The sequence below is a fragment of the Polyodon spathula genome, chromosome 5 (assembly GCF_017654505.1).
Source record: "Polyodon spathula isolate WHYD16114869_AA chromosome 5, ASM1765450v1, whole genome shotgun sequence".
Taxonomy (NCBI): Eukaryota; Metazoa; Chordata; class Actinopteri; order Acipenseriformes; family Polyodontidae; genus Polyodon; species Polyodon spathula.
In genome coordinates this window covers 4256078-4283140 of record NC_054538.1, presented here as the reverse complement: position 1 = coordinate 4283140, position 27063 = coordinate 4256078, and the positions used below count along the sequence as shown (strand labels likewise).

The 27063-nt window shown below is 39.4% G+C and overlaps 1 protein-coding gene and 1 long non-coding RNA gene across 2 annotated transcripts; one reads left to right on the top strand and one right to left on the bottom strand.

Moving 5' to 3' along the window:
• The first annotated feature begins 36 nt into the window (after window positions 1-36).
• On the top strand, window positions 37-27059 carry LOC121315453. The gene is made up of 3 exons (XR_005950274.1): window positions 37-1127; window positions 22392-22616; window positions 26422-27059. It is a non-coding gene; the product is annotated as an uncharacterized LOC121315453 (long non-coding RNA).
• Window positions 2207-13896, bottom strand: LOC121315452 (CASP8-associated protein 2-like). Its single transcript, XM_041249556.1, has 7 exons — window positions 13499-13896; window positions 12599-12924; window positions 10721-10836; window positions 7772-10344; window positions 4384-7039; window positions 3931-4030; window positions 2207-3040 (listed from the first exon to the last, which is right to left on the bottom strand). The coding sequence occupies exons 2-7, from the start codon at window positions 12608-12610 to the stop codon at window positions 2972-2974; spliced, it is 5526 nt and encodes a 1841-aa protein (XP_041105490.1). The 5' UTR covers window positions 12611-12924; window positions 13499-13896; the 3' UTR covers window positions 2207-2971.
• Window positions 27060-27063: the final 4 nt, after the last annotated feature.

The window sequence follows — 27063 nt, the reverse complement described above, 5'->3', positions numbered from 1 at the left end:
TTTGTGAATGGGTTCTGCACTTTTCTGATAGTGCTAAACCTGCTTTTTGCTGAAAGCCATGGATCTATAGTCACATAATCAAGTCACCTAGTGGCAAATAAAGGCTTTTATTAAAATACAACATGGATACATTTAAACAAATTGCACTCATTAGGGCATGTAAAATGAGAAGAGATTGATGTCAATGAGGTCTTCCAAGGGCCCACGCAATGCTAGGCCAGCTGGAGAAGCGGCTTTAGGCAGCGCACGTACCAGCAGTAAGACAGGAGGCATGTTCATGTAAAGACAACACAAGACTGGAACGTGTCAGCTATAAACTTTATATGAAACTTGGACAATGAGGACTTCTTTGCCTTCAAGAAGATTACATCAACGTTAAATTCAGACATGGGCCAATACATAAAATAGGGAAAATAAATTAACAAGAATATTAAGAAATTATTTACAACTTAAACTGTACATGTTTTACTTGTTGCCGGATTTAGCAGAAACAAAGTCCTCATAAAAATAACATTTTATAGAGAAAAGAAACAAACAAAAAAAATGTACTACTTATTACATTACCAAATATTCATCCAGTATTTGAAGCAAAACAATCTGGATACCTTGAATGAAATCTTCACTTTATACTGATTCCAGTACATCGATGCAGATATGAAACAAACCACTTATGTCTAGAAAACACTGTACAATAGAGGGAGGGGTGGTCGGGTAGCAAAAAAAAAAAAAAGTTTAATGCTGTTGCATTGTCCCAATATTGGATGGGTTGATTTAGTAAGGGTCCAAAGCCATTTTCTAAAACCAGTGTTTTAAAAAGAAGACAATGTTTAACTGAAAATGGGAATTGCCTATCAACTGCCTATAATCAATAATACAATGTTTGCATACATTTAATGTTATATTACATTTCGGTTCACAGTATATTAGCATAACGTCTCCCAACGCTTTACACCGTCTTACTGTTGTGAGACTAATGACTGCTGAGGTAGACCTTGCTTCTAGACAGATAATTGTATTACATTTGAGTTCCTTCATTTCCAGTTACTGGTGCACTGCTCCGCTGTGCAAGGAGTCGATACTGGAAGAGGATACAACCGAGGTCTGCAAGGAATCTTCTTCCACACAAAGTACAGTACCCAATAACTTCTCATCCAATGGAACCACTCATTTTACAATTGCTAGGCTTTATGCCATTATTACATAAAATACAAATGTGAACGTACAGGAGCACACACCTTGCTCTCTATCTAAACAAAGAAACGCTGAACATATAGCAAGGAAACAATTTAACACATTTCAAATTGTTTTGTTGATTTTATTTACACATCCTTGGTATAAATCAGATGGGTAAAGAAACAAATACTGCCCAAATGTGTAGAAAATTCTGTTCTGCTAAGCATATTAGTTATTTTTACAACCATCAAGTTTTGTTTTGTTGTTTTTTTTTTTTTTTTTTAAACTTCAATGTTTGGTGGATTAACTAAAAAGTAAGATTTCCAGATGCTCTGCTCCCTTCACTTTAAAGGGCAGAGTTCCTGAGCTCCAGTGAAATCGGCTGCAAAAGCAGGCACTAAAAGGGAGGCATACAGTAGTGAAACATCTACACCATTCTTGCTACCAGAGAATTCGCTCCCAGTCCTACTCACTGGCAATCAGGACTGTCATCAGATTTATGACCCAGGATTTTTTAAATAAAAATACACAGTAGAACCTCAGAGTTACGAACTGACCGGTCAACTGAACATCCTTTTAGCTGGAAGTACGAGATCATTCAACCATGCCTACAATGCAACCAGCATCCAGTTTTAAAAAGTGCAGTGTTAACTACTGATATAGTAAGAACTGGGAAACACAAACGTGTTGCACTTTCCATTGAAACGTGTCAGTGGTATCATGGGAATACGATAATCGGGAAACTGTCGGAGATTTAAAAAAAAAAAAAAGTCAAGAAAATAAACTCCACAGTTTGCAAAGGAGGAGAAAGACAATAGAGCAGTAAAACGGACACATTGGATGCAAATCTGAAGACAAAAGCATGCTGATCATGAAGGCAACATTACTGTACCAACGAAAGTATCCAAACAGAAGTGAGGCTGACTTCAAAGCAAGAATGAGCCATTTTACTAGGAGCATTTTAGTTTTAAACAAAGCAAAGTTTGTTTCCCCCCCCCCCCCCCCCCCCCCCACCCAAGCCAAAGGACTCTGAATGACTTAAATGTATTTTGTTTTTAAAATAAAATAAAAACAAGCATGTTAGTCTAGCTTTTCCAGGATGATTTAATCTGTGTTTTCGCTAGTTACAATTTGCCAACAAGTTAAATGTAGCCTTTCAAACCATAACAATACGAGTATTGCATTTCTGTGCTGTATCTTTGTATTATTCACTAGATTAAGGCTGTAGATAGCAGTTGTGCACATTTTTTAAAACCGCTAAACTCATTTTCAGAGTTACACACATGCCAGACTTACGAACAACCTTCCTTCCCAAGGTGTTCGTAAGCCTGAGGTTCTACTGAATATTAAAAAAAAAACCAACAAATAAAAATAAAAATTATGATGTAAAATAAACACAGGATACAGAAAATGTTAGGTTATCATTTTCAGTAAATACTACAGGGTGCTAAATAACCTCTCATACTGAAAACATTATCATAATTAGGCTTCAAAACACCAAACAAATCAGGGACTGACTGAGCTCCAATTGGACCACACACCTTGTGTGTTCCTAAGCAGCTTTGGGGCTATAGCCTATCCTCATCACTAGTGCAGGCAGGCCCCGGTCAGTGTGATTAACACCAGGCTCCCAGCTGCATGTCCCCCAGGTGTTATGTTCTTCTCTATACACACCACTGGAGTGCAGAGGGTTGGAGCACAGGGGCACCATGCCTAGTTCTTTACCTGCAGGTATGAGCCAACACATTCTTTTTGTTTTAGGTGTATTTATTGCACATATCCCCACAGAGTTCAACAGCTAAATGCAGCTGTTCATTTTTTCAGACTTCTTGAACAGTTTAATCAGCTGGCCAAACCTCTCATAAACCTGCAAATACAAAAAGAAACAAAAACAGTTAGGATCACAACAAAAACGACCAGGACAAACAAAAATAAAAAGCCCTCCTGCTTAATATCCTGAGAAACACAAGCAAAGAACTGCTGTTTGCAGAAAAAGAATGAAACAATTTCAATAAAAAAATAAAAAATAAGAAAACACACACACACCCACACAAGAAAAAAGACACAAACAATAGAACCCCAGAGTTACGTACACCAAACTTCGTTACTGACTGGTCTACCGAACCGCACTTTCAACCCGAAGTATGCAATCGCTCTATCGTGTGTAATGCAACCAGACAGGCGCTCCTACATACGCAATGTGCTGGTCATGGAGAAGGCAAAATTACTGTACACCTGCAGATGCATTCAGAAAGAGGAGGCCGATTTCAAAGCAAGTGTGGGCAATTTTACTGGAAACATTTTAGTTTTAAACAAAGCAGTTTTTTTTTTCAAGCTAAAGAAAGCTGAATGACTGAGCAAGCTGCACAAATGCATTTTGTTTAAGAACAAGCACAACGTTAATCCAGGTTTTCCTGGACGTTTAAATCTGTGTTTTTGCTACAGCTACGATTTCAATGGTAACTTCAATTTATCCTTTTTCCATTTATAGTACTGTTTTAAAGACTTTAGAATCGTAACAATATGAGTGTTGCATTACTGTGCTGTATCCTTGTATTATTCTCCAGATTGAGGGAGTAGGTAGCAGGTGCACACATTTATTAAACTATTGAAAACTCATTTTCAGAATACTTATGAACTTATGAACAACCTCCATTCCTAAGCGGTTCATAACTGAGGTCGAACTGTATATATAAAATAAAATAAAAAATGGGTTATTCCTCAAGTGAATTAAAACAAACCCATGCTGTTTCTTACCTGAGATGGAGACTTGTTCAATCTGGAGGCCAGACAGCAAAATATTTTTTCAGATGCTCCTTGCTTCTTGATGTTAACCAGAATAGCCCGGTCATCATCCCTGTAGGACAGCAGGAAACACATTAACGGCACAGAAATCAATGAGCTTGACAGATACAAAGTGACACCATCTCATGAGTGTGTTAGCTGAACTGAAATATAAAAGGTCAATGTGAAACTATAAATAAAACAAGCGGATATGAGGATCAGTAAAAACCAATGAGATGGACACCACTAAACCTGTACCCAAGATGCAAAAGTCATTATCTTTTGTTAAAACAAAAGATGCTGATAAATACCATAATGTGTGGGTTTATCACACAGTTATTCAAATCCTTTTGCACAAACAGCACCTCAAACAGCGCAATAATAATGGTAAGGTGATGAGAGAAACAGCTTTATAAATGTACTTACCTTGTCCATGCTACCAAAACCGCTCCTTTCTTTTTGACAAGATTCTTGGCTGACAGGCTGCTGGGTGACTGTGCAGAAGAGGATTTCCTACACTTCTTTGTGCTGGGGGATTTTCTTCCTTTTTCAGAATGACTGCTTCTTTCTTCAGACTTCCTTTTCTTTTTCCTCTTGCCTTTGCAGATGGGGGTGGCGTCTCTTTTTGGTTTCTTTGCAGGGGGCTCAGAATGGCACCTCTTCCGCTTGTTGCTGCCCGAGCGCTCGCCACCGCACTGCTCAGACTCACTGTGGTCTTGTGATCGCCCAATTGGCAGTGAGCAGTTATGAGAAGCCCCCTGATCAGAAGAATCACCCTCCTCAGTTTCTGATAGTTTCCTGGCAGGTCTTGCAGGCCAACACCTGCTATATACATCAGAACAATCTGTATCTTGATTAGAAGCAGGACTACTCATTACATTTAAAACCTTTGATGAACTCTTTTTCATTAAAGGCATATCGGTACTGTCACACAAAGCATTTATGATTGTTTTACCAGCAGTCCCATTGCAAACTGCCATAGCTGCGTCTGTTTTGTATGGTAGCATTTCCTTATCGTCAGAGGGTTCAAGTGACTTACTCCTATTGCTTAGAGACTTCTGCTCAGTTTCTGAGGGGGCAATGGTAGACGTGTGTCTGATTTTAACAATAAAGTGGTCATTGGATCGCTCCATAACCACAGCCTGCATTGGCAGATGGGGTTTGAACTGAAAGCCAGGTGGAATGGCCTGGCTGGGACAGGTGATGCTGCTATCGTAGCTGCTACTGGAGTTGTCCGAATCCAACGCCAAGTGGATATCCTGCTCAGTGACATCCTCCCCATTAAAAAGGGCATCTTCACTATAATGGGCATGGAGGACGCTATCCGGAACAGCAATGACCTCCCTGTATTCTGGCTGCAAAAAACTCAGGTGACTGTCTGATTTTAGTGGGGAAGGGATGGTGAGGGAAACCGCCAGATCTTCTGTCAACCTAGAATGGGAGATTGACCACTGTGGAAGTGAGACACATGCAGCTTCTGTATCCACTGAATTAGCACAAGGGACTTCCAACATACAGCTCTCATCTAATGCAGCTGGGTTCAGTGGTAGCCCGATTCTGCCACCAAAAGCAGGGAATTTCTCAGGGCTGACAACAGACCAAGGGGTAGAGGCTGAGACTTTCATCGGTGTTAAAGTCTTGCTCGGGGTGGGTAGCATGAACAACTTCTCTTCACCTGGAGCTGCCTTCCGAGGAGTCCCAACCAGCCAGCTGTGGCTGTCCCCCCCAGAAGCACTCTGCTCCAGCAGGTCAGACCCCTGCAGCAAACACTTAAAGATCTCCCCCATCTGAGAGTCTGTGGCCAGGTTGAAAGTCAGGCTGGATGCCTGCTGCTCTGTTAAGATTTGAAAACTGAAATCTGATTTTTCAGGGACATTTAAAGGTTTCCTTGTGGTACATGTGGCTGGGTTTATTGTGGGAGCAATGACTTTTTTAGACGAGTCCACTGTGTTTAGTGTATTAACAGTAGATAAGCCAGAGTTTTGTTTGAAAATCTTATTCGATGGCTCGATATTATTTTTTGCTTTATCCTCCTTGTAGTTATTTAGGTTTTTGCCCCTACTTCCTAAACCAGTCTTTGGGGATTTTAAGTTTGGGGACTTAAATAACTTTTTCTGCTTTTTCGAATCAGATTTTGGTTCAGTCTCTAAGGCCTTCCTCTTTGCTTTGTTGACCGGTGTCTTTGGCGATTTAATTTGCGTCTCCTTTTCCTCCTTAGTTTCTTTCCTCGTATGGTCTTTATCCTTCTTGCCCTTCTCATCCGAAGGTTGCCCCAGATCAGCACATTCGCACAGACTAATCAGAGCAGCCTGGAGTTCTCTGAACAAAAAGTCAAACTGCTGCTCCACAAAGATCCAGAGCTTGCTTTTGAGATTGGGAGCCTTCTGCTCAAAGATGCGACTGACAATACCGTTGTTGGAAATCTGCATCAGTATTGCTGTAATGATCTTGCAGAGTATGGACTTCAAGGTCTGTTCTGAATTGGACAGTTTGGAGCAGTTTAGATTCCTAACAAACTCTGTGAACTCCAAAAGGGACATTTCAATGACGTTGTAGAATGTTCTCGCTGGAAAGTTTTTGTGTAGCTTCATGTACTTTTTCCTTATTTGCTTGCGTATAAACTTTAGCATGTCCATAACCTCAAGTACTGAGGAAGGATCTGAGTTTGACAAAGATGTCAGAACAGTTTGAAAGCGTCTCTTATTTGAAGGGGATTTCTTTGAGGGGAACTGAGGGTTTTTTATTGCTGTTGAGTTGGTTTTGCTTATCTTTGCAGTGCTGCCTTGCAAAGCTGCTAGTTTGACCTGCTTAGCTGGGGTTCTAGCCTTAGGACTCCTCGGCTTCTTCCCAAGCCCGGGACTCTCTTTTATCTGGCGAGTACAGGGGATCACCACCTGCTTCTCTTCTTCCTCTCTGTCACTCACAATTTCTCCTTCTTCTAATTCATCCTTTACAGATGACGATGAGGAGCTTCCATCTTCCTTTGTCTCTTCCAGATGGCTACATTCCGGCTCCTGAGTCTCCTTGTTCACTTCCATAAATTTTGTTTCTGGAGTGAAGATTTTAAAAATGCCAGACAATTCTTTAAAAAAAAAAAAAAAAAAAAAATTAGTGCTGTATGCAAAAAACAATACCATGAAAAAGAAGATTTACAATAAACATGTTAACTCAGATTAACATGTAGAACAAAGTTTTTAAATACTGTAAATAAATTAACATGCAGTGGCATGCATCCCCTGCCACTGCTGTAAAAACAAAATGAGTAACACTGAAAAGTGGATCCCCATGTCTTGATATACACTGCACTTACAGTAGAACTACAACTTTGGCACACAAACAGATGGATAGGTGCCTTCATATACGCTCAAGCTACAATACACTCAATAGCTTTACTAAAATATGTCCACACCAAGTTTAATCAGAACTGAGTAAGTGCTCTCAAGATATATGTAAAAATGTCAGTGTGACTTGCAGATGGTAAGGCTGAGACAGACCGACAGAGTCCCTCCATATACCTCTTAGCATGAAGTGGTATATGGACACTCAGCTCAAGTGGACAAGGAGTTCTCAAAGACAGTGGGACTAACAGACTCCATAAACACAGAGCAACTTATATTTTATATACCTTGCCATACAAAAAGTTCCTTAGCAAGGTCATTTGTGACAACCTAATTAGCATTTATGCAAAACTCGTTAGTGTGAAATACATGCCTCCACTATGTCAGCCCCTGTCTTATAAAGGAAGCTTTTGTTTTATTAAATCAATAACAAAGAAACATAATACAAACTAAAAATAAACAGTTTGCATACATACCCTTGTCTAAGCTCCTTACATATGGTGGCTTGCCTGGGCACCCGTGCCTTGGACTTTTCTTCAGGGGTCGAGCGGGGCTCCTTAGGGGGCTGATAACCTCTGGAATGTGACTTACAGTTTTCAGTGCAACGAGCAAAGAATCCTCATCATGAAGCAGCACTTCTGCAGGGCCTTTCGGCAGAGCCTCTGAATGAGACAGTCCAATACCCAGTGTGTCACATTGACTGGAATCTGGCTGCAAATGACAGCTGGTCGTATCAGCGAAGGCTCGATTTCCACTCAATTCCTGCAACATGGATGAAATGCTACTTTCTTCCTGCTGTGCAGACAATCCACTCCAAGCTCTGCTGCTTCCTTTTATTAAATCCTTTTTTGTCCGATTGCAACTCATATCCATGTTTGAACTGCCATATTCTCCTTCAGCTGTGAAATCTTCCTCGTAATCTGAATTTTGAGTTATTTCTAAATTGTTTTCTTTTATCACAGTGTTGTCAGAACTTTGTGGTTCTGTTTCTATGGTGTCAGTACTGGATACTAAATCTGTAGAACTATTACTTGACTCTGTGTCCATGGTAACATCTTGGGATGCTGTGTTTATAACAGTACTGGCCACATCATCTATGGCAACAACCTGGGCCTCTGCTGTACAATTGTTGTATTTTGTATGACCACTAATGTCATTGAACTCAATATCAGTAGTAATGTCATGGTCTGTATCTACAGAAATGTAATTTGTTACAAGGTCTACAACTAGGTGATCTCCATTATCTGTAGTAATTTTGCAGGCTTCAGCATTTAAGGTAACGGTGGGAGATTCAGTATCTAACTTATCATTTCTGATTAATTTGTGGGCCTCACTAACTAGGGCAACACAGTATACATCAGTATCATTGTGGACCTCAGCACCTACAGTAGCAGCAAGAGCTTCTGTTTGCACTGTATCATCACAGGTCACAACAGCAGCATCTACTTCTGTATCTACTGTTTTAGTTTCTTTTAAAGATATAACATCTTGCTCCATCAAACTGAGAGGGAAAGGGATCTTTTCACTATCTGCATTATCGGCGGCTGGGAGACACTCCAAATCATTTTCTGCGACACAGTTTGTTCGTGTCTTTTGAGAATGAGTACTGAGAACCTCCGAAACCTCTCTATCCTGTTCTGATGATTTGCTGCTTGTTTCAGCCTCATCTAGCACAACGTAACCATTACCAAAAAAATCAGACTGTCGCTGTTCCCCACTATCACCTGCCAACTCTCCCTCTCCAGAAAGCCTCTTTTCGAACTTCCCTTCCATAGTGGACATCTTTGGTTTTTTCACAGGTGAAAGCGTGAGATTAAGTGTTTCCATGAAACACAGTTTCCTATTCCTGCCATTATCTTCTGTGCTGTTTTCCTGGCCCGATTGACCATCATTGACTGCAAGTTCTTGCACTGTGCTACCCTGGATGTGAACCCCGTTTTCTGACTCTGCACTTGTGTCTTGATTTGCAGACTTCTTTTTAGGTTCAGTGTCTTTTCTGCAGACACTGGAATGAAGCTTGGTTTCCTCATGCCTGCTTTTCTCTTCTCTTTTTTGGTCCCCTTTCTTTTTTTCTTCTTTCATTTTACCCTCATCTTTCCTTCTCTCCTCTTTACTTTTGTCTCCCTTGCTTCTTTTCTTCTCCTCTTTTCTCCTCCGCTCTTCTTTTCTATGTCTGTCTCTGGTGGGGCTCACCTCTTCCCTTCTGCTTGAAGAGGCCACAGCTTTGTCCCTGTGTTGGCTTCTGAAGGAACTGCTGGTGTGCTTTCCTTCTCTTATGCTGGACTTTGGGGCTCTCTTCTCTGACCTTTCCTGGTCTTGACTGTGATTCAGATCCTGCCGACAGCTGCTGCTTACCAGTTCACGGTCTTTCCAATGATTTTCTGAACTGTCCAATTCACTAGATAGATGCCTTGAACTCTTCCCCTTCCCAGATCTCCTCTGCTGCTCTCTCTCCGTGTGAGCACTTCTCCATCGGCTTTGCTTTTCCCTATCTTTTTCCGACTCTTTAAACTCTCCTCCTGCCGTCTGTCTCTCTCTTGACCTTTCCTCTTTTTTAGCACTGATGCCAATCCTAACGTTGCGATTTCGTTCCTCCTGGAACTCTGTTGTCCGTTTTTCTGTAACAGTCAGTTGCTTTGCAGTAGTTTCCATATAGGACTTGGTAGCGTGTTTGTGGACTTTCCCAGCTGCCTCTCTGTGCAAGTGTTCCATGTCTCTAGAATCATTAATACAATTGTCACTAGAACACAGGACTGGTTTATCAGATCTCAATACATCATGACTGGATGGTATTCTGTTGTGACGGATTGGCACGTGAGCTAAACAGTCTTCTTGTGCAGTTCCAGTAGCTGCTTTCTCTGGCAGCTGGCTCGTGTTATTTGCTCCAGCACTATGAATACATGTATTCCTAGTCCCCTGTGATGCGTCAGTAGAGGAACCTCCCCCTCCACTTGGGCTGTCTGTGTTCCCTTGCCTGGTGTTCACATACCTCTGAAAGTTAGACGAAGAAGACCGAGGACAATACTGATTAAATCCACCCCTCCCACCCCTGTAACAAAAAAGAGAGAAAGAGGTATAGATTACAGATTGTGAAATATTGTGGTTAGGAAATCAGGTCATTTGTATCTGAAATCATATATAAATTAGAACGCTCCCACAGAATAACACTCTTTAATAGTATACCATGCTGTACACCCACAGCCTCCTTGTGACTTGTACAATCAGCAGAGAAATGTCCAACCTCAGTTTCACTTTGATGGTTAATATGTTATCTTCTGCTTTAAATAAAAAAGATGCACACAGCAGATAATAACTTTTTTGAACAGCTTTTGATACTATGAGCAATGCTGCTAGCAACAAAGGACCACAAGCAATACAAATCCGATCGTCTTGAAGACCACTGCATATTATGGTATTATTTTTACCTCTGTTGAAGTCTGCCGATTTCTTCATCCTTGCGTACAATTTCCATCCGGGCTGTTTGGATAAGTGCAGATATGTTCTTTTTTAGGAGCTTGTTTTCATTATGCAGAGTAGTGTTCTGTGAAGAGGATGAGGAAAACAAACCCATAAATACAGATCACACAAGACATCAAACTAATGAATGATTTGATTTCACAGACTTTGCTATGTTGTTACCAAGCATGTGCAAATGTAGAGGGCTACATATCAAACTAAAACAGACTGTACATGGCATTTCTATTACTAAGCATAGTGCAATGTACTCAGCACACAACTAAATTCTATTATTCTCGTCAAGTTCGATTGTGGGAACCATACAAAAAGTCTTTGACAAAGTGCCACATGAAGGGCTAATCTTCATGCTGCAATCTGAGAAAACAACGTAGCACATGCAAGTGGATTCAAAACTGGTTAAAACACAGGAAGCAGAAGTACTTGTAAGAGGGGAAACCTCTAACTGTGGTAATGTACCTAGTGGGGTGCCACAGGGCTTTATCCTTGGACCGCTCATGTTTCTTATCTACATCAATGACTTGGGGGATAATTAGCAAAGCTGTCAAATTTACAGACAACACAAAGCTTGACACACTTATAGCCATACACGAAATCCAAAAAGATTTAGATTGCATACAGAACTAGGCAGAAACATGGCAAAACTCAATTTAAGAGCATAACAAATGGAGGAGAAGGGAGATAGAACTAGGACAGGCGCCCCAAGAGAAAGACCTCAGTGTTGTAACAGACTTGTCGCTATCAGCAACCAGACAGTGTGGGGAAACAATCAAAAAGGCAAACAGAATGCTGGGGTACATAGCCAACAGTGTAGAGTACAAATCCAAGGAGGCTATGATGGGGTTGTTAATGCACTGATGAATACTGTGTCCAATTCTGGTCAACACAACACCAAAGGGATATTTTGGCCTTCCAAACAGTCCAAAGAGCAACCAGACAAAAGGACTGAGCCACGACGAAAGGCTGAAAGAACTGAATCTATGTAGCCCAGACAAAGAATTGGAGGTGGGGGATATGACTGAAGTCTTTCAAATCTTAAAAGGAATTGGCATAGTTAACCTAAACCATTACTTTACGCGCAGTACAGAAACTAGGACCAGAGGACACAGTTGGAAATTCACAGGAGATAGACAGGACATAGGGAAGGAGAAACTTCTTCACACACAGAGTGGCGAGGCTATGGAATGGGCTACCTAGTAGGTTGCTGAGGCAGAATCACTCGGGTGATTTAAGACCCAACCTGAGTTCTGAGATCAATCAACTACTGGGAATTGGACAAGCTTAGAATGACCTCACCTTGTTCGTACATGTTCTTATATTCTAAAAATATTTAGCATATATATATATATATATATATATATATATATATATAGCTACTGCTAACTTACGGATGCAAAACCTGGACCCTCTATGCAAAAATGACTCAATCAACGGAGTATGGAAAAATGCATGCTGGGAATAACAAGAGGAGACAAGAAATGGAAGGAATGGATAAGAGCACAAACAAAAGTATGCAATGTTATTATAAGAGTGAAAAAACTGAAATGGCAGCGTGATCCTGACATGTAGCAAAATAAACAGACCATCGCTGGACCAAGAGATACTGGACTGGATCCCAAGAGATATAAAAGCGACCAAGAAAAAGACCTCCAGGAAGATGGCAAGATGAAATTAGGAAACACGCCGGAGTAGCGTGGATGAGAGTCGCAGCAGACAGGGGAGGCCTTCATCCAGCAGTGGACTGAAAAAGGCTGAAGATGATGACATTATATATATATTGTATTACCTGCTGGACTTTTACATATGATTTATTTTATAGATGGACAAACCTGATTCTGCATTTCCTGCAGTTTGCAAAGTAATTCTTTAACATGGGTCTGAGTTTTCTCCAACTTCACCAGCAACTGTAGCAAATGAAAAACAGAAAAGAAAGAACATAAATCTTCTGTATGTCAGTATTTTCAACATAACAAATGAGCCACTGCTCAAATAATTAGCATGAGGTTCAATGTGTTGGTTGGTTAGTTACAGTGTGTGTGATTACATGCCTCAATGTGTGAGGTTGCCCTCTCCTTCCTTTCTTCAGTGATTATTTCTTCATACAAATCAAAAGAATCTTTAGTCGTCAAAGGTGAAAAGGGGTTGGCACATTTATCTGCAAGAAAAGCACAGATATTCCTCATGACAGACTATTAAAATAAATAAATAAATATTTAAATAATAATAACCACAATGCCCCGTTATATTTTTTTTGCTAGCGACTTCGATATGGCTGAATTCCCACCTATTGTAAAAGGCAGCTGATGGGACTATGGAAAGCAGATATCAAGAGATTATTCTGATTCGACGCTGAGAGCGATTTAAAAATTGATAAATCCATTCTGTTCATTTCCATCTGCAGCAGATCAATATTAATGCAATTTGAATTACATTGACAGTCTCTGATGGAAGCAGTGAACACCCAATTGGGAAGTTTTAAACTGCAGATTGCAGAAAAAAAAAAATAGACAGAAAGCAGTGGTGTGAATGCATTATACTGCTCAGGTAAATATTACAAGTAGCTAAATTATTTTATAAAAGGCAATTTTTTGTAACAATACATGGAGGTCACCTTTGAGATTTGTGTAACTTCTGGTATCAGACTGCAGATGGAACTGGCTTGACATTTAAATGAGAGGAGATTGCGTTTACAGACTGTTTCCATGTTGCAAATGGAAACACATATTTACCTGCATTCGAGCTGCAAATGGGACTGTTTTCATTGTCCAGCCCAGAGTAAATATCCTCCGAGCTCTCATCACAGGCCACAGACGAATCTGCCAGGAACATGGGACACAACAGATCACTTATGCGTTTTCTCACTTTCTCTTAAGATCGAAAGGTTCTCAAAGGATCCTCAGTACCAGCCTACCTAATTTTTGTAGCGCAGTATGTCTTTGATAAATACAGTTGTTTCATTTTCTATTTATTTTTTGTAGCAATCATTTAATTAGCTGTTATAGACAACCGCTAGATTTCAAGACCTCATAGGGTTTTAAATACCTTGATTAAGGCTACAATTTTGGCACGCTCATTTTTAGTACATTTCACGGGCAAGGTACGGCAAAAAAACAAGAATTCAAGGAAAAACCACCAAATAATGTAGGTTTTGCTACATCAGCATGCACAAGAGCTTTTAAATAGTACACCAAAACCAATAATATAAAGCCTATTTGTTTTGACTTCTGACAAGTTTAAATGTTAGTTTAGGGTACACAACTTACAGTACATACTTCAGACTCCGACATTCCTGGTCGGAGTTGAGGGTCTCCGACACTGTGCGACAAGTCGGAACTACGTAACCTACAATCTTGCGACGTGCGTCTTTTCTTTTCAGATTGTTAAACCTTTCACCTGTCATTTTAATGCATCTCAAATATCGCTCACTGTCACATTACTGCATCTCTCTAGATAATGTTCAAATTCGTCCTTTCGGGTTCTCTGTTGGTTGAGAAGGCAGCTGTATTAACAAGGTCACTTGATTTTTTTTTAAACCTCTTGCATAAGATGTACAAGCTCAGCACATCTACTTAATGTCAATGTATCCAATTTTGCGACTGCAGTCTGTACTTAAACAGCTGGGTCCACTTTGCACAGTCAAAAAGGATGCGTGCAGATAGTGAAGCTGCACAGCTTTTATAGCTGTCTGTGCCTGACATATCGCATTCATCTGCTACAGAAGTATGAACCAGGCTTTAGTTTTCCACGATTCTGAAACAGCATGTTGTAAAGAAAGCCACTTCTGTTCTCCAATGAATTTGTTGTTTATATAAATAAAAGAAGCACCTACTCAAATGTGTTTTTTGCTAGGGCTGTCACTCACATTTTTGATCAGTTAATTTATGGGCATTAGTTGATTAACTGGTAGATTCATCTGTGCACATTTTTAATAAAGGTAACAATCTTATAGCGACTGTCCTGCATAGTAATACTTAAAAAAAAATCAAATAAAAAAAAGAAATCTATAGAATCTAAAAATAAAAAGTAAATGTAACAAATGTTATTACCCTAAAAAAAAAAAAAAAAAAAAAAACAGGATTTGGGGACCTAATAACTAACACACAAGCCCCAAGGGCTAGAGCAGCACAGTTATATGCATACTGTTTAACCACTCTGGGGTAACCTCTAAACAGTTATTAGCACTGCAAAAAAACACGGAAACAAAAAACACTCCAAGGTTTATAACTAAATCAATAGTTTGTTATGTTGTTCAGGATAAATGCGCTACACTGGATTTTACCACAGCGTTCACCACAGCTCTGGTTAACTTTGCAGACACACGTTTGCAATTATTTAAATTAACATAGATTAACATTCTAGTTCAAAATACGTACATACATCTGCAGCACACCATCAGCAACCGCGTACAAAACAAGACAACAATTATGATTTTTACACAACTTTAACCCCTTTTGATACAAGCTTAAAATCAATGTATATATATATATACACACACACACACACACACACACACACACACACACACACACACACACACACACAGTGCCTTGCAAAAGTATTTAAATCCCTGACCAAATCTCTCTTGTTACTGAATTACAAATGGTACATTGAAATTTCGTTCTGTTTGATATTTTATTTTTAAACACTAAAACTCAGAATCAATAATTGTAAGGTGACATTGGTTTTATGTTGGGAAATATTTTTAAGAAAAATAAAAAAACCCTGTGCTGTGGAAGCTCCCAGTTTGTACCGATGAAAGAAATTGCCCTAACAAGGACACAATTACCTCACCATTGGCCTCCACCTGTGAACCATTAAAGTTGCTGTCACATTTTCTGGATAAAAAACCCACAGTTGAAGGATCATTGGTAAGGCTGTGAATCTGAAGGAAAATGAAGACCAAAGAGCATTCTACAGAAGTTAGAGATAAAGTAATACAAATGAATAGATTAGGGAAAGGGTACAAAATAATATCCAAGTGTTTGGATATCCCAGTGAGCACAGTTGGATCAATAATCAGGAAGTGGAAGCTGCATCACACCACCCAGGCACTACCAAGAAAAGGCCGTCCCTCAAAACTCAGTGCTCAAACAAGAAGCAGACTTGTGAGAGAAGCCACAGAGAGGCCAACAATCACTTTGAAGGCGCTGCAGAGTTCAGTGGCTGGGAAGTGGAGTAATGGTGCACCAGTCAACCATATCAAGAGCTCTGCATAACACTGGCCTGTATGGGAGGGTGGCAAGAAAGAAGCCGTTACTCAAAAAGTACCATCTGAAAGCACATCGGGAGTTTGCCAGAAAGCATGAGAGTGACCCAGCTGCGATGTGGGAAAAGGTTTTGTGGTCAGATGAGACCAAGATAGAGCTTTTTGGCCAAAACTCAAAGCGCTATGTGTGGCACAAACCTAACACTGCCCATGCCTCAAGAAACACCATCCCTACAGTGAAGTATGGTGGTGGCAGCATCATGCTGTGGGGATGCTTCTCATCAGCAGGGACTGGGCATCTTGTTACAATTGAAGGAAGAATGGATGGAGCAAAATACAGGAAAATACTGCAAGAGAATCTGCTTCAGTCTGCTAAAAATCTGAAGCTTGGGAGGAAATTCACCTTTTCAGCAGGACCCCAAGCATAAGGCCAAAGCAACACTGGAGTGGCTCAAGAACAAAAAGGTGAATGTCCTACAGTGACCCAGTCAAAGTCTGATCTCAATCCCATTGAGAATCTGTGGCACTATTTGAAAATTGCGGTCCACAAGTGTCGTCCAACCAACCTGAACAACCTGGAGCAAATTTGCCAAGAAGAATGGGCAAAAATCACTCCGACACTGTGTGCAAAGCTGGTACATACTTACCCCAAAAGACTTAAAGCTGTTATTGCAGCGAAAGGTGGCTCTAACAAATATTAATGTGTGGGGGTTGAATACTTATGCAAGCAAGATATTTCAGTTTTTTATTTTTCTTATATTTCCCAATGCAATCAGCATGTTGGAGGCTGGACAGGGCAGCATACTGTGGCTCGCCATCTTGGGTGCTCACAGCCAGCAATTTCAAACCTCAATGACAGGCCACGAACTGGGAGACCAAGAGTCACAACACATGCCCAAGATCAACAGATCATTTTGCAGCATCTTCGTGATATCAATTGTTAATCAGCACAATAAAAAGTCACTGCACCTGCTCTAAAACAGAGTTTGTAATTTTTTCGATCACATCTAGTGAATTTTATCAAAATATAAGTGATAAGTTTCTTTTGATGCTCAAATATAAGGGATACGTTTCTTTTGATGCTCAGTATACATACACATATACAGTAAATCGTCAATAATCCGGACTGATCAAAAATCAGAAAAACATTGATGTTCCCCAAGGTTTTGTAGTACTGTAGGCCCTAAACGCAGCTTCAGCCAATCAGAGATAAGTTACAGCAGAGATTACTCGGGAAACGTAGTGTACATGCGCAAAACCTGTACTAAACTTCAAAAAGGTAAAGCTACTTTAGTTCGGTGCCAGTAAACATAGTCTTTTAATATACAGTATATCATAAAAACAAGGTTTAAATTACAATGGCTGCATTGAAACGAAAGAGCATTCAGCTAACACTGAAAGAAAAACTGACAATTCTTGAACAAATTGATCATGGTGACAGTCAAAGCAAGATCGCAGACGACTTCGGAATTGGTAAAAGCAGTTACTGACATGAAAAGTCATGAAAAGCTTCAAGCATTTATGCAAAATGTAGATTCGGTGAATGCAATGAAACAAAAATCGGGCATTGTTGGGCTTGAATCTTTGTGATTCCATTTGGACTTTTCCCAGTCAATCTGCGAATTGCAGTTTCGGGGTTTGCCCGGAAAGTAATATATTATTTAATTAACCCTCTTGTGCCCGTATCACTTTTTTGTGAAGTGTGTCAGTAATGCTCTGCTCTGGTTTACTTTGTGATTAACTTGGAAGACTAAGAGGAAGATTACAGATCCAGAAATAGCCGTTACACAGTGAAAGACAGCACTAAACATGAGGTTCACATATTTAATACACAGCAGCTCTTGAACATCAGCTCCCTCTGTCAAAGTTAAGCTTGTTTCAATTACCCACTCTCTCTCTCTCGCTGTATTTACAGCTTGTAAACGTGGAATCACTTACCAGAACTGCCAAAGTCACCATACAGGTCATCAAGATACCTGGATTCCATGCTGTTAACTGCTTACAAATTCTCCATGCAAGTGCACCTACATACCTGAAATAAAGAAGATCCAGATACTATATCGCTCTGCTTCACAGAGCAATTTAATGGAGAACAATCTTCTTCCACAACCCTTTGCTCCACGAAAGAGGACGATAATGGTCAACATCAGAGAAAAAAAAAGATATGTCTGATACAACTGCTCCAGATGCACACTGTCGATTAATCACACTGGTAATGGAGGGTGTGAAAAGCTGACATTACAGGATGCTAACTGGTGGCCTGAGGGTATACAGCTATGGTCAAAGTCAACTAGAAGACTTGAGACATCACAAAAAAATGTAAGGTATATGATCATAATTTATATATTTTATTTAACAAAAGTAAACTAATAAACTAGAAAATGATATCTCAAAAGTATACCAGAAGCCATAATAATAGTACACAATTTTGTTAGATTTCTAAATGTCACATTTTTCAATTTGTGTCAGTTTTTCATTAAGTACTGTATAGGGATAACTACAAAGCAGTGTGCAATTCAATATGTTAACATAACATTATTCAGAAGGTTTCATAGGATTTTATTCATTAATTCTATAGGGTGATGCAAAACTTTTGGCCATAGATGTACATGTAGAGGGAAATATACAGTATATGCAAATGCTATAGTGCAAGATAGTTAAAGGTATCTTCTTACAGATTTTAAAATGGGTGTTTCACACAGGTGTGATCACACTGGGTCCGTTTAGAGGGCATTGTCCACACTCGGTACGGTTCGGTACATTTGGTGTGATGTGTGAAAAACAAAGTCCGCTAGGGAAAAGAACCGTACCAAATCCACCTAAAGAGGTGGTCTTGGTCCATTTGGCAAACGTAAATGTCAATGTGAACAACTGCTGGACTCGGTCCTTTACACATTGAAAACAAACTAAACAAGTTAACCTCGGATGAAAACATTTTGAATGTAGTTTAAATCATATTCTGTAGAGTAGAGCAAAAAACGAAAAATGTATTTGGGAACTAGGCTATGACTGGGATTGTCAGTTTCAGCCTTAATTTGCTGTTCCCTGTCAGAAACAGTAAAATTCTTAATCGTCCCGGTTTTTGGTATTGTATTAATTATTTTTTATTAAGTACAAAACTGCAGCAGTGTGTTCTACAAGATAACTGCAGAGTATGGCATTAGGTTGTGTTAGCACCATTCAAAAATAAAACAGACAATTAGAAAATGATTCAGTACCTTCAACCAATCAGCTTCCAGTTGCTGCCAAGATGTTCCTGCGAGCATCTACCATCTATTAAAGACGGAAGGTAGAAAATTCAGATATCCACCTAATGTTTAGTTTGTTTGATTTCAGGTTGGTTTTGGGCCAAAGGAAAAATGTCTTTATCATTGGAGCAGTCCTAATAATAATAATAATAATAATAATAATAATAAATCAGTTCTGGTGCGTGCTACTGTAATTTTAATGCATTTGTTAATATCGCAAAACATTCCTGCCCACACTACATAACCGATCTCAAGAACCGAACTCGAAACCGTTCTGATTAGTCCAGCTCAAAGCGTCCACACTTAATACCGTTTCAGGTTTAGAGGGGCTGAATGCGTCCACACTATTAGAACACACACACAGGGATTTAAGTTTTGGCGTTTTATTTTTAATCAAGTGACGTCCCTTTAAACTGAGATGATTCTGTTTCATAATTAAACTCTGAAGAAAACTGTTAATTATAATTAAATCTTTGTTTTTACCTTCATATCTTGTCTGAGCCTAATTCTCATCTTAATTTTATTTCAAAGTTAAATGTTCATCCACGATCGTACTTTTAACTCGCATTTCATTTTTGCAGTCGCCCAATTTTACATTTTGTCAGTGCTTTTGTTATTTCCCCACTAGTTTAACACAGATATCCTGACAGATTTGTTTTTTTAAGCATAAAAATGAATACCACGCAGAGTGTACACTGACAGCAAGTCCTAATAGAACCGGACTCTGTCAAACTGGTCTCGAATCTGGTTCTCGAGTAGGGGATTAAACGCAGACGCTAACCGTATTTAGGACTTTTAAACCGGTTTAAATGCAACTAATACGGTTTAAAGGCACAGCGTGGACGTTGTAGCCTTGTGTTTCCTTCCAGTCACAAGTCACTGCCATGGTAAGTATTGAAAACATTATTTTAAGTTACTTTTAAGTTCACTTTTGTTTCACCAGCCCGAGTCGCTTCTAAAAAATTTTAAAAAAGAAGTGATACTGTAGTAGCGAAAAACATAAAAAAAAACATAGGAATGAGTTTTTAAAAGTGTATGGACAAATATGAAAATACAGATATACTTTAAAACTCACGAGTAATTATTATCAACCAATACAGAACTAAATAATCAATGCGTGGTACTCGGGAGTTTATTAAAATGATTTAACACATTCTTTTTTGTCAGTATTGTACAGAGGCTAATGTTTGTAAATTACTTTTCACTAAACTATCTCATTGCACAGGCGGCTTCTCAGAACAATGCCAATGTATTAATAAATCATTTTACAAACCTTCTCATTTCTTCACAACTGAGGTACGCGCAAGCTCGAAAACTTTTGGACATGGTATGATTAAATACAACATTACCAAGAGAAGGTATTGAATTCCGATCCTAGTGCTGTTCTCCCGTATCCTGTGTACTCCAGCCGCGCCAACCCTGCACCTCTACCGAACCGGAAATAACATTTTCCCGCGGTCCACAACAGAAAGAAACAACCTTCCGTTGGGCAAACTGTAGTTCAGATATGAACCAGAAAAATGCACACGTTAAACCAACGCAAATTATTATTATTAATATTCCTACTGTATCCTCGGGGCACTTTGTAATGTTTCTGTCCAACGCAGAGGGTGGTTGTGTTAGGGAAGGCAGGAGTAGCTTGGCTAGGCAGACAAGGTAAAGGTTTAATTTACATTAAGCAATTTATCATAACATTTAGTTCATATCGAACCAGACATGATGTACTTATGCCTATATCATGTGGAGGTAAAAACTCAGTATTAACTAAGATTTACATTTGCAAACTTAGTATCTTTTTTTTTTTTTACAATATAAGAACCCGAAAGTACTAAAAAAAAAAATTCGATAAACTAATATGTAATATGAGACTAGCAGTTAATTTACAATTGAAATAATATTATGTGTCGCTGTGCAAAATGTCCACTGAGCTCTTCTCTAGAATAGGGTGTTCATTCACTTTCATGTACTGCAGTCTTTTCCAGCTGCGTGATCTCTACAGCTAAATCGGTAGCGCTCGTTCTGTGCCGCTATGCTGGAGGAAACATGCAACTTGTTGCCCTGGAAATTACACGCAAGCATTTCCCCATGTGCGGACTGTGTGTTACTGGGACTGCACGCTGAACAGTGAAAGCTGGAGCGATGAGACAGGATTAACAGGACACACCAATTCCAGAGACTTCTGACATCGATCGCGAACACATTTTTATAAAGTATAACATGGAGAATTTAGAACTAAGTCTGTCTTCACTGAACATAATCTCTAAACACTCCGAAATTTTTAAATACGATTATTATTATTATTATTATTGAGAAGTATTCACAGTGCTTGATGCGAGCGTCAGTCATTTAAAAATGTTTATTTGTCACATATAGGACCCATATAAACTGCTAAAAAACCCTGGAATGGGTGAAGCTGCAATGCTGACCGCACTGTTAGTCTTCTACAAATTAATGCAAGCTACAGTATGTAACCTTGGTGGTGTTTCACAATGACAGGGTGCTTCTGGCAGCTCCTGTTGCTCTCAGCTGATGCAGGACCCCTTTTGATACCACTTGTCATGGTTTGGGGCACAGCAAGCTGTCCCACCCCTTTGGCAAAAAGAGCCATGCCAACTACCTGTGGGGCATTGAGAGCCTTTACATCACCAACACAATTAGATAAAACATTTTGGACTGTATCATGAATTAAGGTTATATACTGAAACTTAAGTAGAAAATAAATCACAGTTAAGACATAGCTGAAGTATTTTTATATGTTCGTTTTGTTCATCTTGACCTTCAAACACAATCATTTGTTCTTGTATTCTTTTCACAGCCTCATTCATTCGGCTGCCCAGATTTAGAGTGTTAAACATTTGTGCAATTAAAATGAGCTTGTTATAGGTTCCTGATTTGGCTTATTATTTTTGAAGGATTTCATTCTGTCTCAGGTGGGACACGTTTCTGAGAATTGGGTGGAAAGTCTCACGTTTTCCTAAAAAGAATAAAATAAATAAGAGGTTCATGAGAAACAATGAGCCTCTGAGTTATTTAACTCTGATCAGTCGTGTGTGGATGTTATATTATGTATATTATTATGTATATATTAGGTATGTTATGTTTCATGTTAAAATGCTGTGTACAGTAATATTAGTGAATCCAGTTGTATTTCATTCCTTGTTGTAAAAGATATGGACTCAGCAGGCCCGCAGTGCATCCTGAACACGTTAGCTCATTTACTGCTGGACAGAGAATACACGCTGCTGATTGGACGCCACCTGCGGCCTATCGTTCTGGACTTGATGGAAAGAAATGCAGACATCATTAAAGCAGATGGCCGAATCAACCATGACCTACATGAAAGACGTGTGTGGCTGTGAGTAAACTCCTGGAGGTCAGCCCTGATGCACTCCCGTAAGTGTTGATCATTGAGTTCAAAACAAAACGATATTATAAGGGAATATCCCTTAAGTGAATTCCAGTTTAACAGATCAAAGTGGCATGCATCTTATTTATTAGTAACATCTTGCTGTTAAAAATATCAAGGCTCAGCATGTTCTGTTTGTAAGAATTGTACAGGTCTTCATTGATACCTATAGCAGTGGTGTGCGGTGGGTTTTCAAGTAGGGCATGCAGTAATATATCAATGTAACTCAAGAAATTTAAAAAAATATATAGGTTTACTCACCTTATTTATAGATGCAATCCAGCCGACGTTCTTTCTTCTATTCTTCTATAACAGCGTCATAAAAGCTCTCCCGACCTTTTAGCTTGCTAAGTAAGTTTCTTTCAATTAACATAACTGCCAGTCCTGACAGATGTGATTGTAGCGTTGCATTTCTTGCATAAGTCCGTATTCTCTGTGCTGAAAATGTTCTTTCCACAGAAAGACAGGTAGACAGAACAGTTAGGAATGAGCCGCAGAATTTATACACTTCAGCAATTGCATCACTCGAGTCATTTGCATGGATGTATACTAGTAGCTCTGCAACACTTTGAATACATCACGGTTAGCTCATTATGCAGGCGTACAGCATAAAAAAAGTGTCTGTATGTTTTATTTAGGGAAGTTAATTCTTCTTCTGGAAAGGCAATTCTGTACTGGCCAAATTTACTAAAGTTTAGTAGCTGCAGGAACTTATTTTTCCAGTGATGAAAATCTGCATTGCGTTTGCACTATTACTGTGTCCAACATGTGAACTTATAATCTTTTCTTCTCCTGTTTTGGGTTGCAGCTGCAGTTTTGTCTACTTCTCTTGGCAGGGATTACAGTGGATTCCTCAATCATTGAATAGTATTTCTCATAGTCTCCTCTTTTATTTAGTAGTAGCTCAGTTGTTTTCTTCATTTTAGAATTGTATTCTGATCCCAGTCTAAGGGTTTTTCAGTTATCTGTTCAAATAGTTTCAGTGAATGGCGGCACTGGTCAGCAGCGTTTACAAGACACGATGTATAGTTTCATTGGGTCGGCGCAGCCCTGGGAAATCATTTCTGTACAATGTCATCCAGTGCCTTTGTCCGCTTAGATGATACGGAGAAGAAAGATGCAAGACCATTTGGTGTTGAAAATAATATTTTACACTCTTTGATACTTGAGCAAGCTTGCGAAAGGACTAGATTTAAGACATGTGCACAGCAATGAATGAAAATGGCGCCTGGAAATTTAGCCTTAACTTTGGACGGCAAACCGTTCAGCTTTGTGCCACTAATTTGTTTGCACTGTCCAGCTCCTCGACACAAGCAAAGACGTGCTCTGATATCACAGTTGCCGAATGATCTGCACTGACATCGGTGACGCCGATAAATCGCTCCTCTACCACACATGTCACACTGTTGCCAGTAGGGATGCACTGAATACGGCGGTGGTTTCATCCAGGAGCACTGCAACGAACTTGACTTTGTTATTTTCCTTCTTGATTCCAGGATTTCCATTACACATGCCTGTAGAATTTTCTATGTGGCTTGCTAATCTGTCATCATGCTTGCTAAGCAGATGGGCCAACTCAACATAATTTCCTTGGTTTGCTGAACTTTCACCTTTTTGAGTGCTCACCAAATGGTAGTTCTTGGCTTCCCAAGTATATTACTGTAGCAATAAGTCTGTGTAGCACATCCTTATTTCTTCTGACCCTTTCACTGTGCTCTACAATAGCTGTATGCCTCATCAAGCTGCAGTTTGATACGAGTGTTACCGAAGCCTTTCAAATTGAGCCAGCACCTAATGTGCTTCTGTCCTTCTGTCCTGTCCCATGCTTCTCTAGACTTGTATGCAAATTATTAAAATCACTGTAACCTTTTGAATTCCACACATTTTTATCACTTCCATAATAAGATGCATGGCCAACAAAAAAACTTATTTTGCTTCGCACACCCTGTCAGCCATGTTGTCTTCAGATACGAATTCTTCAAATATGAACTCTCCTGAAAATGCAGGATGTAATTTTTGCCTGTTTTATTCAGGCCATGTAATGCTGGAGTTGGCCATCCACGGCTAATAATTTCATTTTTCTCTTGGAAATCTCTTAAGGTGAAAGGTAGCTTTACCAGCTTTTCAATAATATACTCGTTTTCCTCAGACATTATACTGTAATGACACAGCTGCCGGCCAATCTACAAAAACAAACAAACAAACAAACAAACAAACAAACATGCAACGCCAAGGTTGTTAACGTTGAACTAGTACGCATGCTTAGGCTGGCATGCTATTCTCAAGCAGCATGACTTGGGATGTATTGTCTGCGCGTTGCTGTGACGTCACTCCAGTGAGCAGTTCCTATTCAAAGTGATAGACGAGTCATGCAGAACAAAACAGCATGACTTGGGGCTGGACTACCAGAAAGTGGCTGAGACATCACTACAGAGAGCAGGATACTGGGACCTGAATCACCCGACCCGATGCAGAGCTAGCGCAGCGTGACATGAGAATAATAGCACAAAGAAACTAAATGCAATTAATACATGTTAATATATATATATATATATATATAATATATATATATATATATATATATATATATATATATATATATATAATATATATATATAATATATACCATTTTGATTAGATTTATACTGTGTCGCAGCTTTTTTTTATTTTTCTGACAGGGCATGCAGTGTGTGCCTGGCTTGCCCTGACCGCACACCACTGACCTGTAGCAGCTGCTTAAGGTGCATTTGACAGTTCAACCCAGACAGAAGAGTGTTTTAGTAATGATAATGACATTTAGTACACGTAGGTGATAGATGCAACTTTTAAAGCGATAAGAACATCAAAAGAACGCAAAGTGGCTTCGTCTGGAACAATAAGCGCTTTAGGGTTACAGATATTCCAGTACAGCTTGGAATGTATTTGATGGCAAAAATGACCATGTTCATATTCGTTGAAATAATAGAATTACTAAGTGAGTGTATACCATGCAGAGGATATCAATGCATGAATGTCTCTTGAAATAAATAACACTCATTCTCTATGTTTATAAGTGTTTGGTGGCTACCTGTGATCAAGTTGAGTGTATTTGTTGAGCGCTCTATGCTGTGTCAGGGGGTCTGTCGTACAAACAGTGGAAGAGAAAATACTCTCAACTTGAAATGAGGTAGCCACCAAACTCTTATAAACATATTAGAAGTCATTACATTTAAATAAAACGATGAAACCCTGATAATAAAAATGCACTTACTGTAATCTGTTTATATACAACCTGTTGTGGTTTAAACATTTCAAATGCTTTCTCATTGATACTCTGAGTGTGAGATCTACACTCTCAGTGAAATTATAAGTGTAGTCTAATGTTAGGCCCACATATTTTACTGTGATATGCATCATACTGGGACTTTAATGTTTACATCCCTTCAAGGCTACATGCATTTTGAAATTGAATCAAATGGCACAACAATAAACCAGAACAGGCTCCCATATATTTACAGTTTAACTATATCTTAAGATTCGCTCTTCCGGTTGTGATGAAACTTGGTAAGGACATTCCTAATGCAAGTTCTGGAGGGAATTGCAATATTAATGTGTTATAATCGGGGGACATACAATGCGTTCTGCTTTTTCGGGGTGCTGCATAATTTGGAATGGTATCTACTGTATTTATACCTTTCATATTTGTGTTTTTTTTTTTGCTGCTGCTGCTGTTTTGTTTTTTCAAATTTCATGTCCTTTTGATGTTTAACATTTCAATGGAACTGATATAAAAATGTTAATTCCTTTTTATAGGTGGTATTTAACAGGTACCCGTCTATAGCAATTTTGGCATCTATTGTCAGCTTGACATCTACTGGCAACAGGGAGTCTTCGTCCTGGTAACCAGGGAAACCAAGCTGCTGCTGACAGACCCAAGCCAAAGAATGAAGACAGAGGACAGGGCCTTGAAGGAAGGGCCTTGTCACTCACGTAAGACTTCCATTCCAGGGAGCTTATGTTTGTAACATTTGCGTCTTTATTGTTCGTTGGTAGCATTCTACTAGCGTTCTTCCATAATTTACCCTTCTGCTGACTCTACATCAAGAAACTGTGCTGTCTTCATCTTTCTTAGGTTGTTTTGGTAGAAGGCCCGGAAACGTCCTCAATCCTTGCCACTTTGTCAGTCAACAAATTATACAGGGCTGATTTTGCTACTTGATCTTGTCAGGTCTCAGAAGGTCCATGGAAAATCACATCAGAAAACCAGCCAGCCAGCCCTCTGGTTGTTAATTAGCTTTCCGCTGGATGCTGATCAAGTCAATAGCAAATTGATTGATTGTTTTCCCTTGTAGAGCGCTTGGCCTTCAGTGTGGCGGAGGCTGAATGTTGGAGGTGTCATGTGAGGACAGCCTGTAGTAATGACCTATTTTTTAAATCCCTTGCAGAGACTTGTTG

Bases quoted from the DNA above. Each gene is read 5' to 3' on its own strand.
- LOC121315452 (XM_041249556.1), bottom strand. The intron at 10,345-10,720 runs GTAAAAATAATA...TTTTTGTTACAG, and splicing joins ATCGGCAGACTTCAACAGAG to GGGTGGGAGGGGTGGATTTA. The intron at 3,041-3,930 runs GTAAGAAACAGC...TTGTATTTGCAG, and splicing joins TGAACAAGTCTCCATCTCAG to GTTTATGAGAGGTTTGGCCA.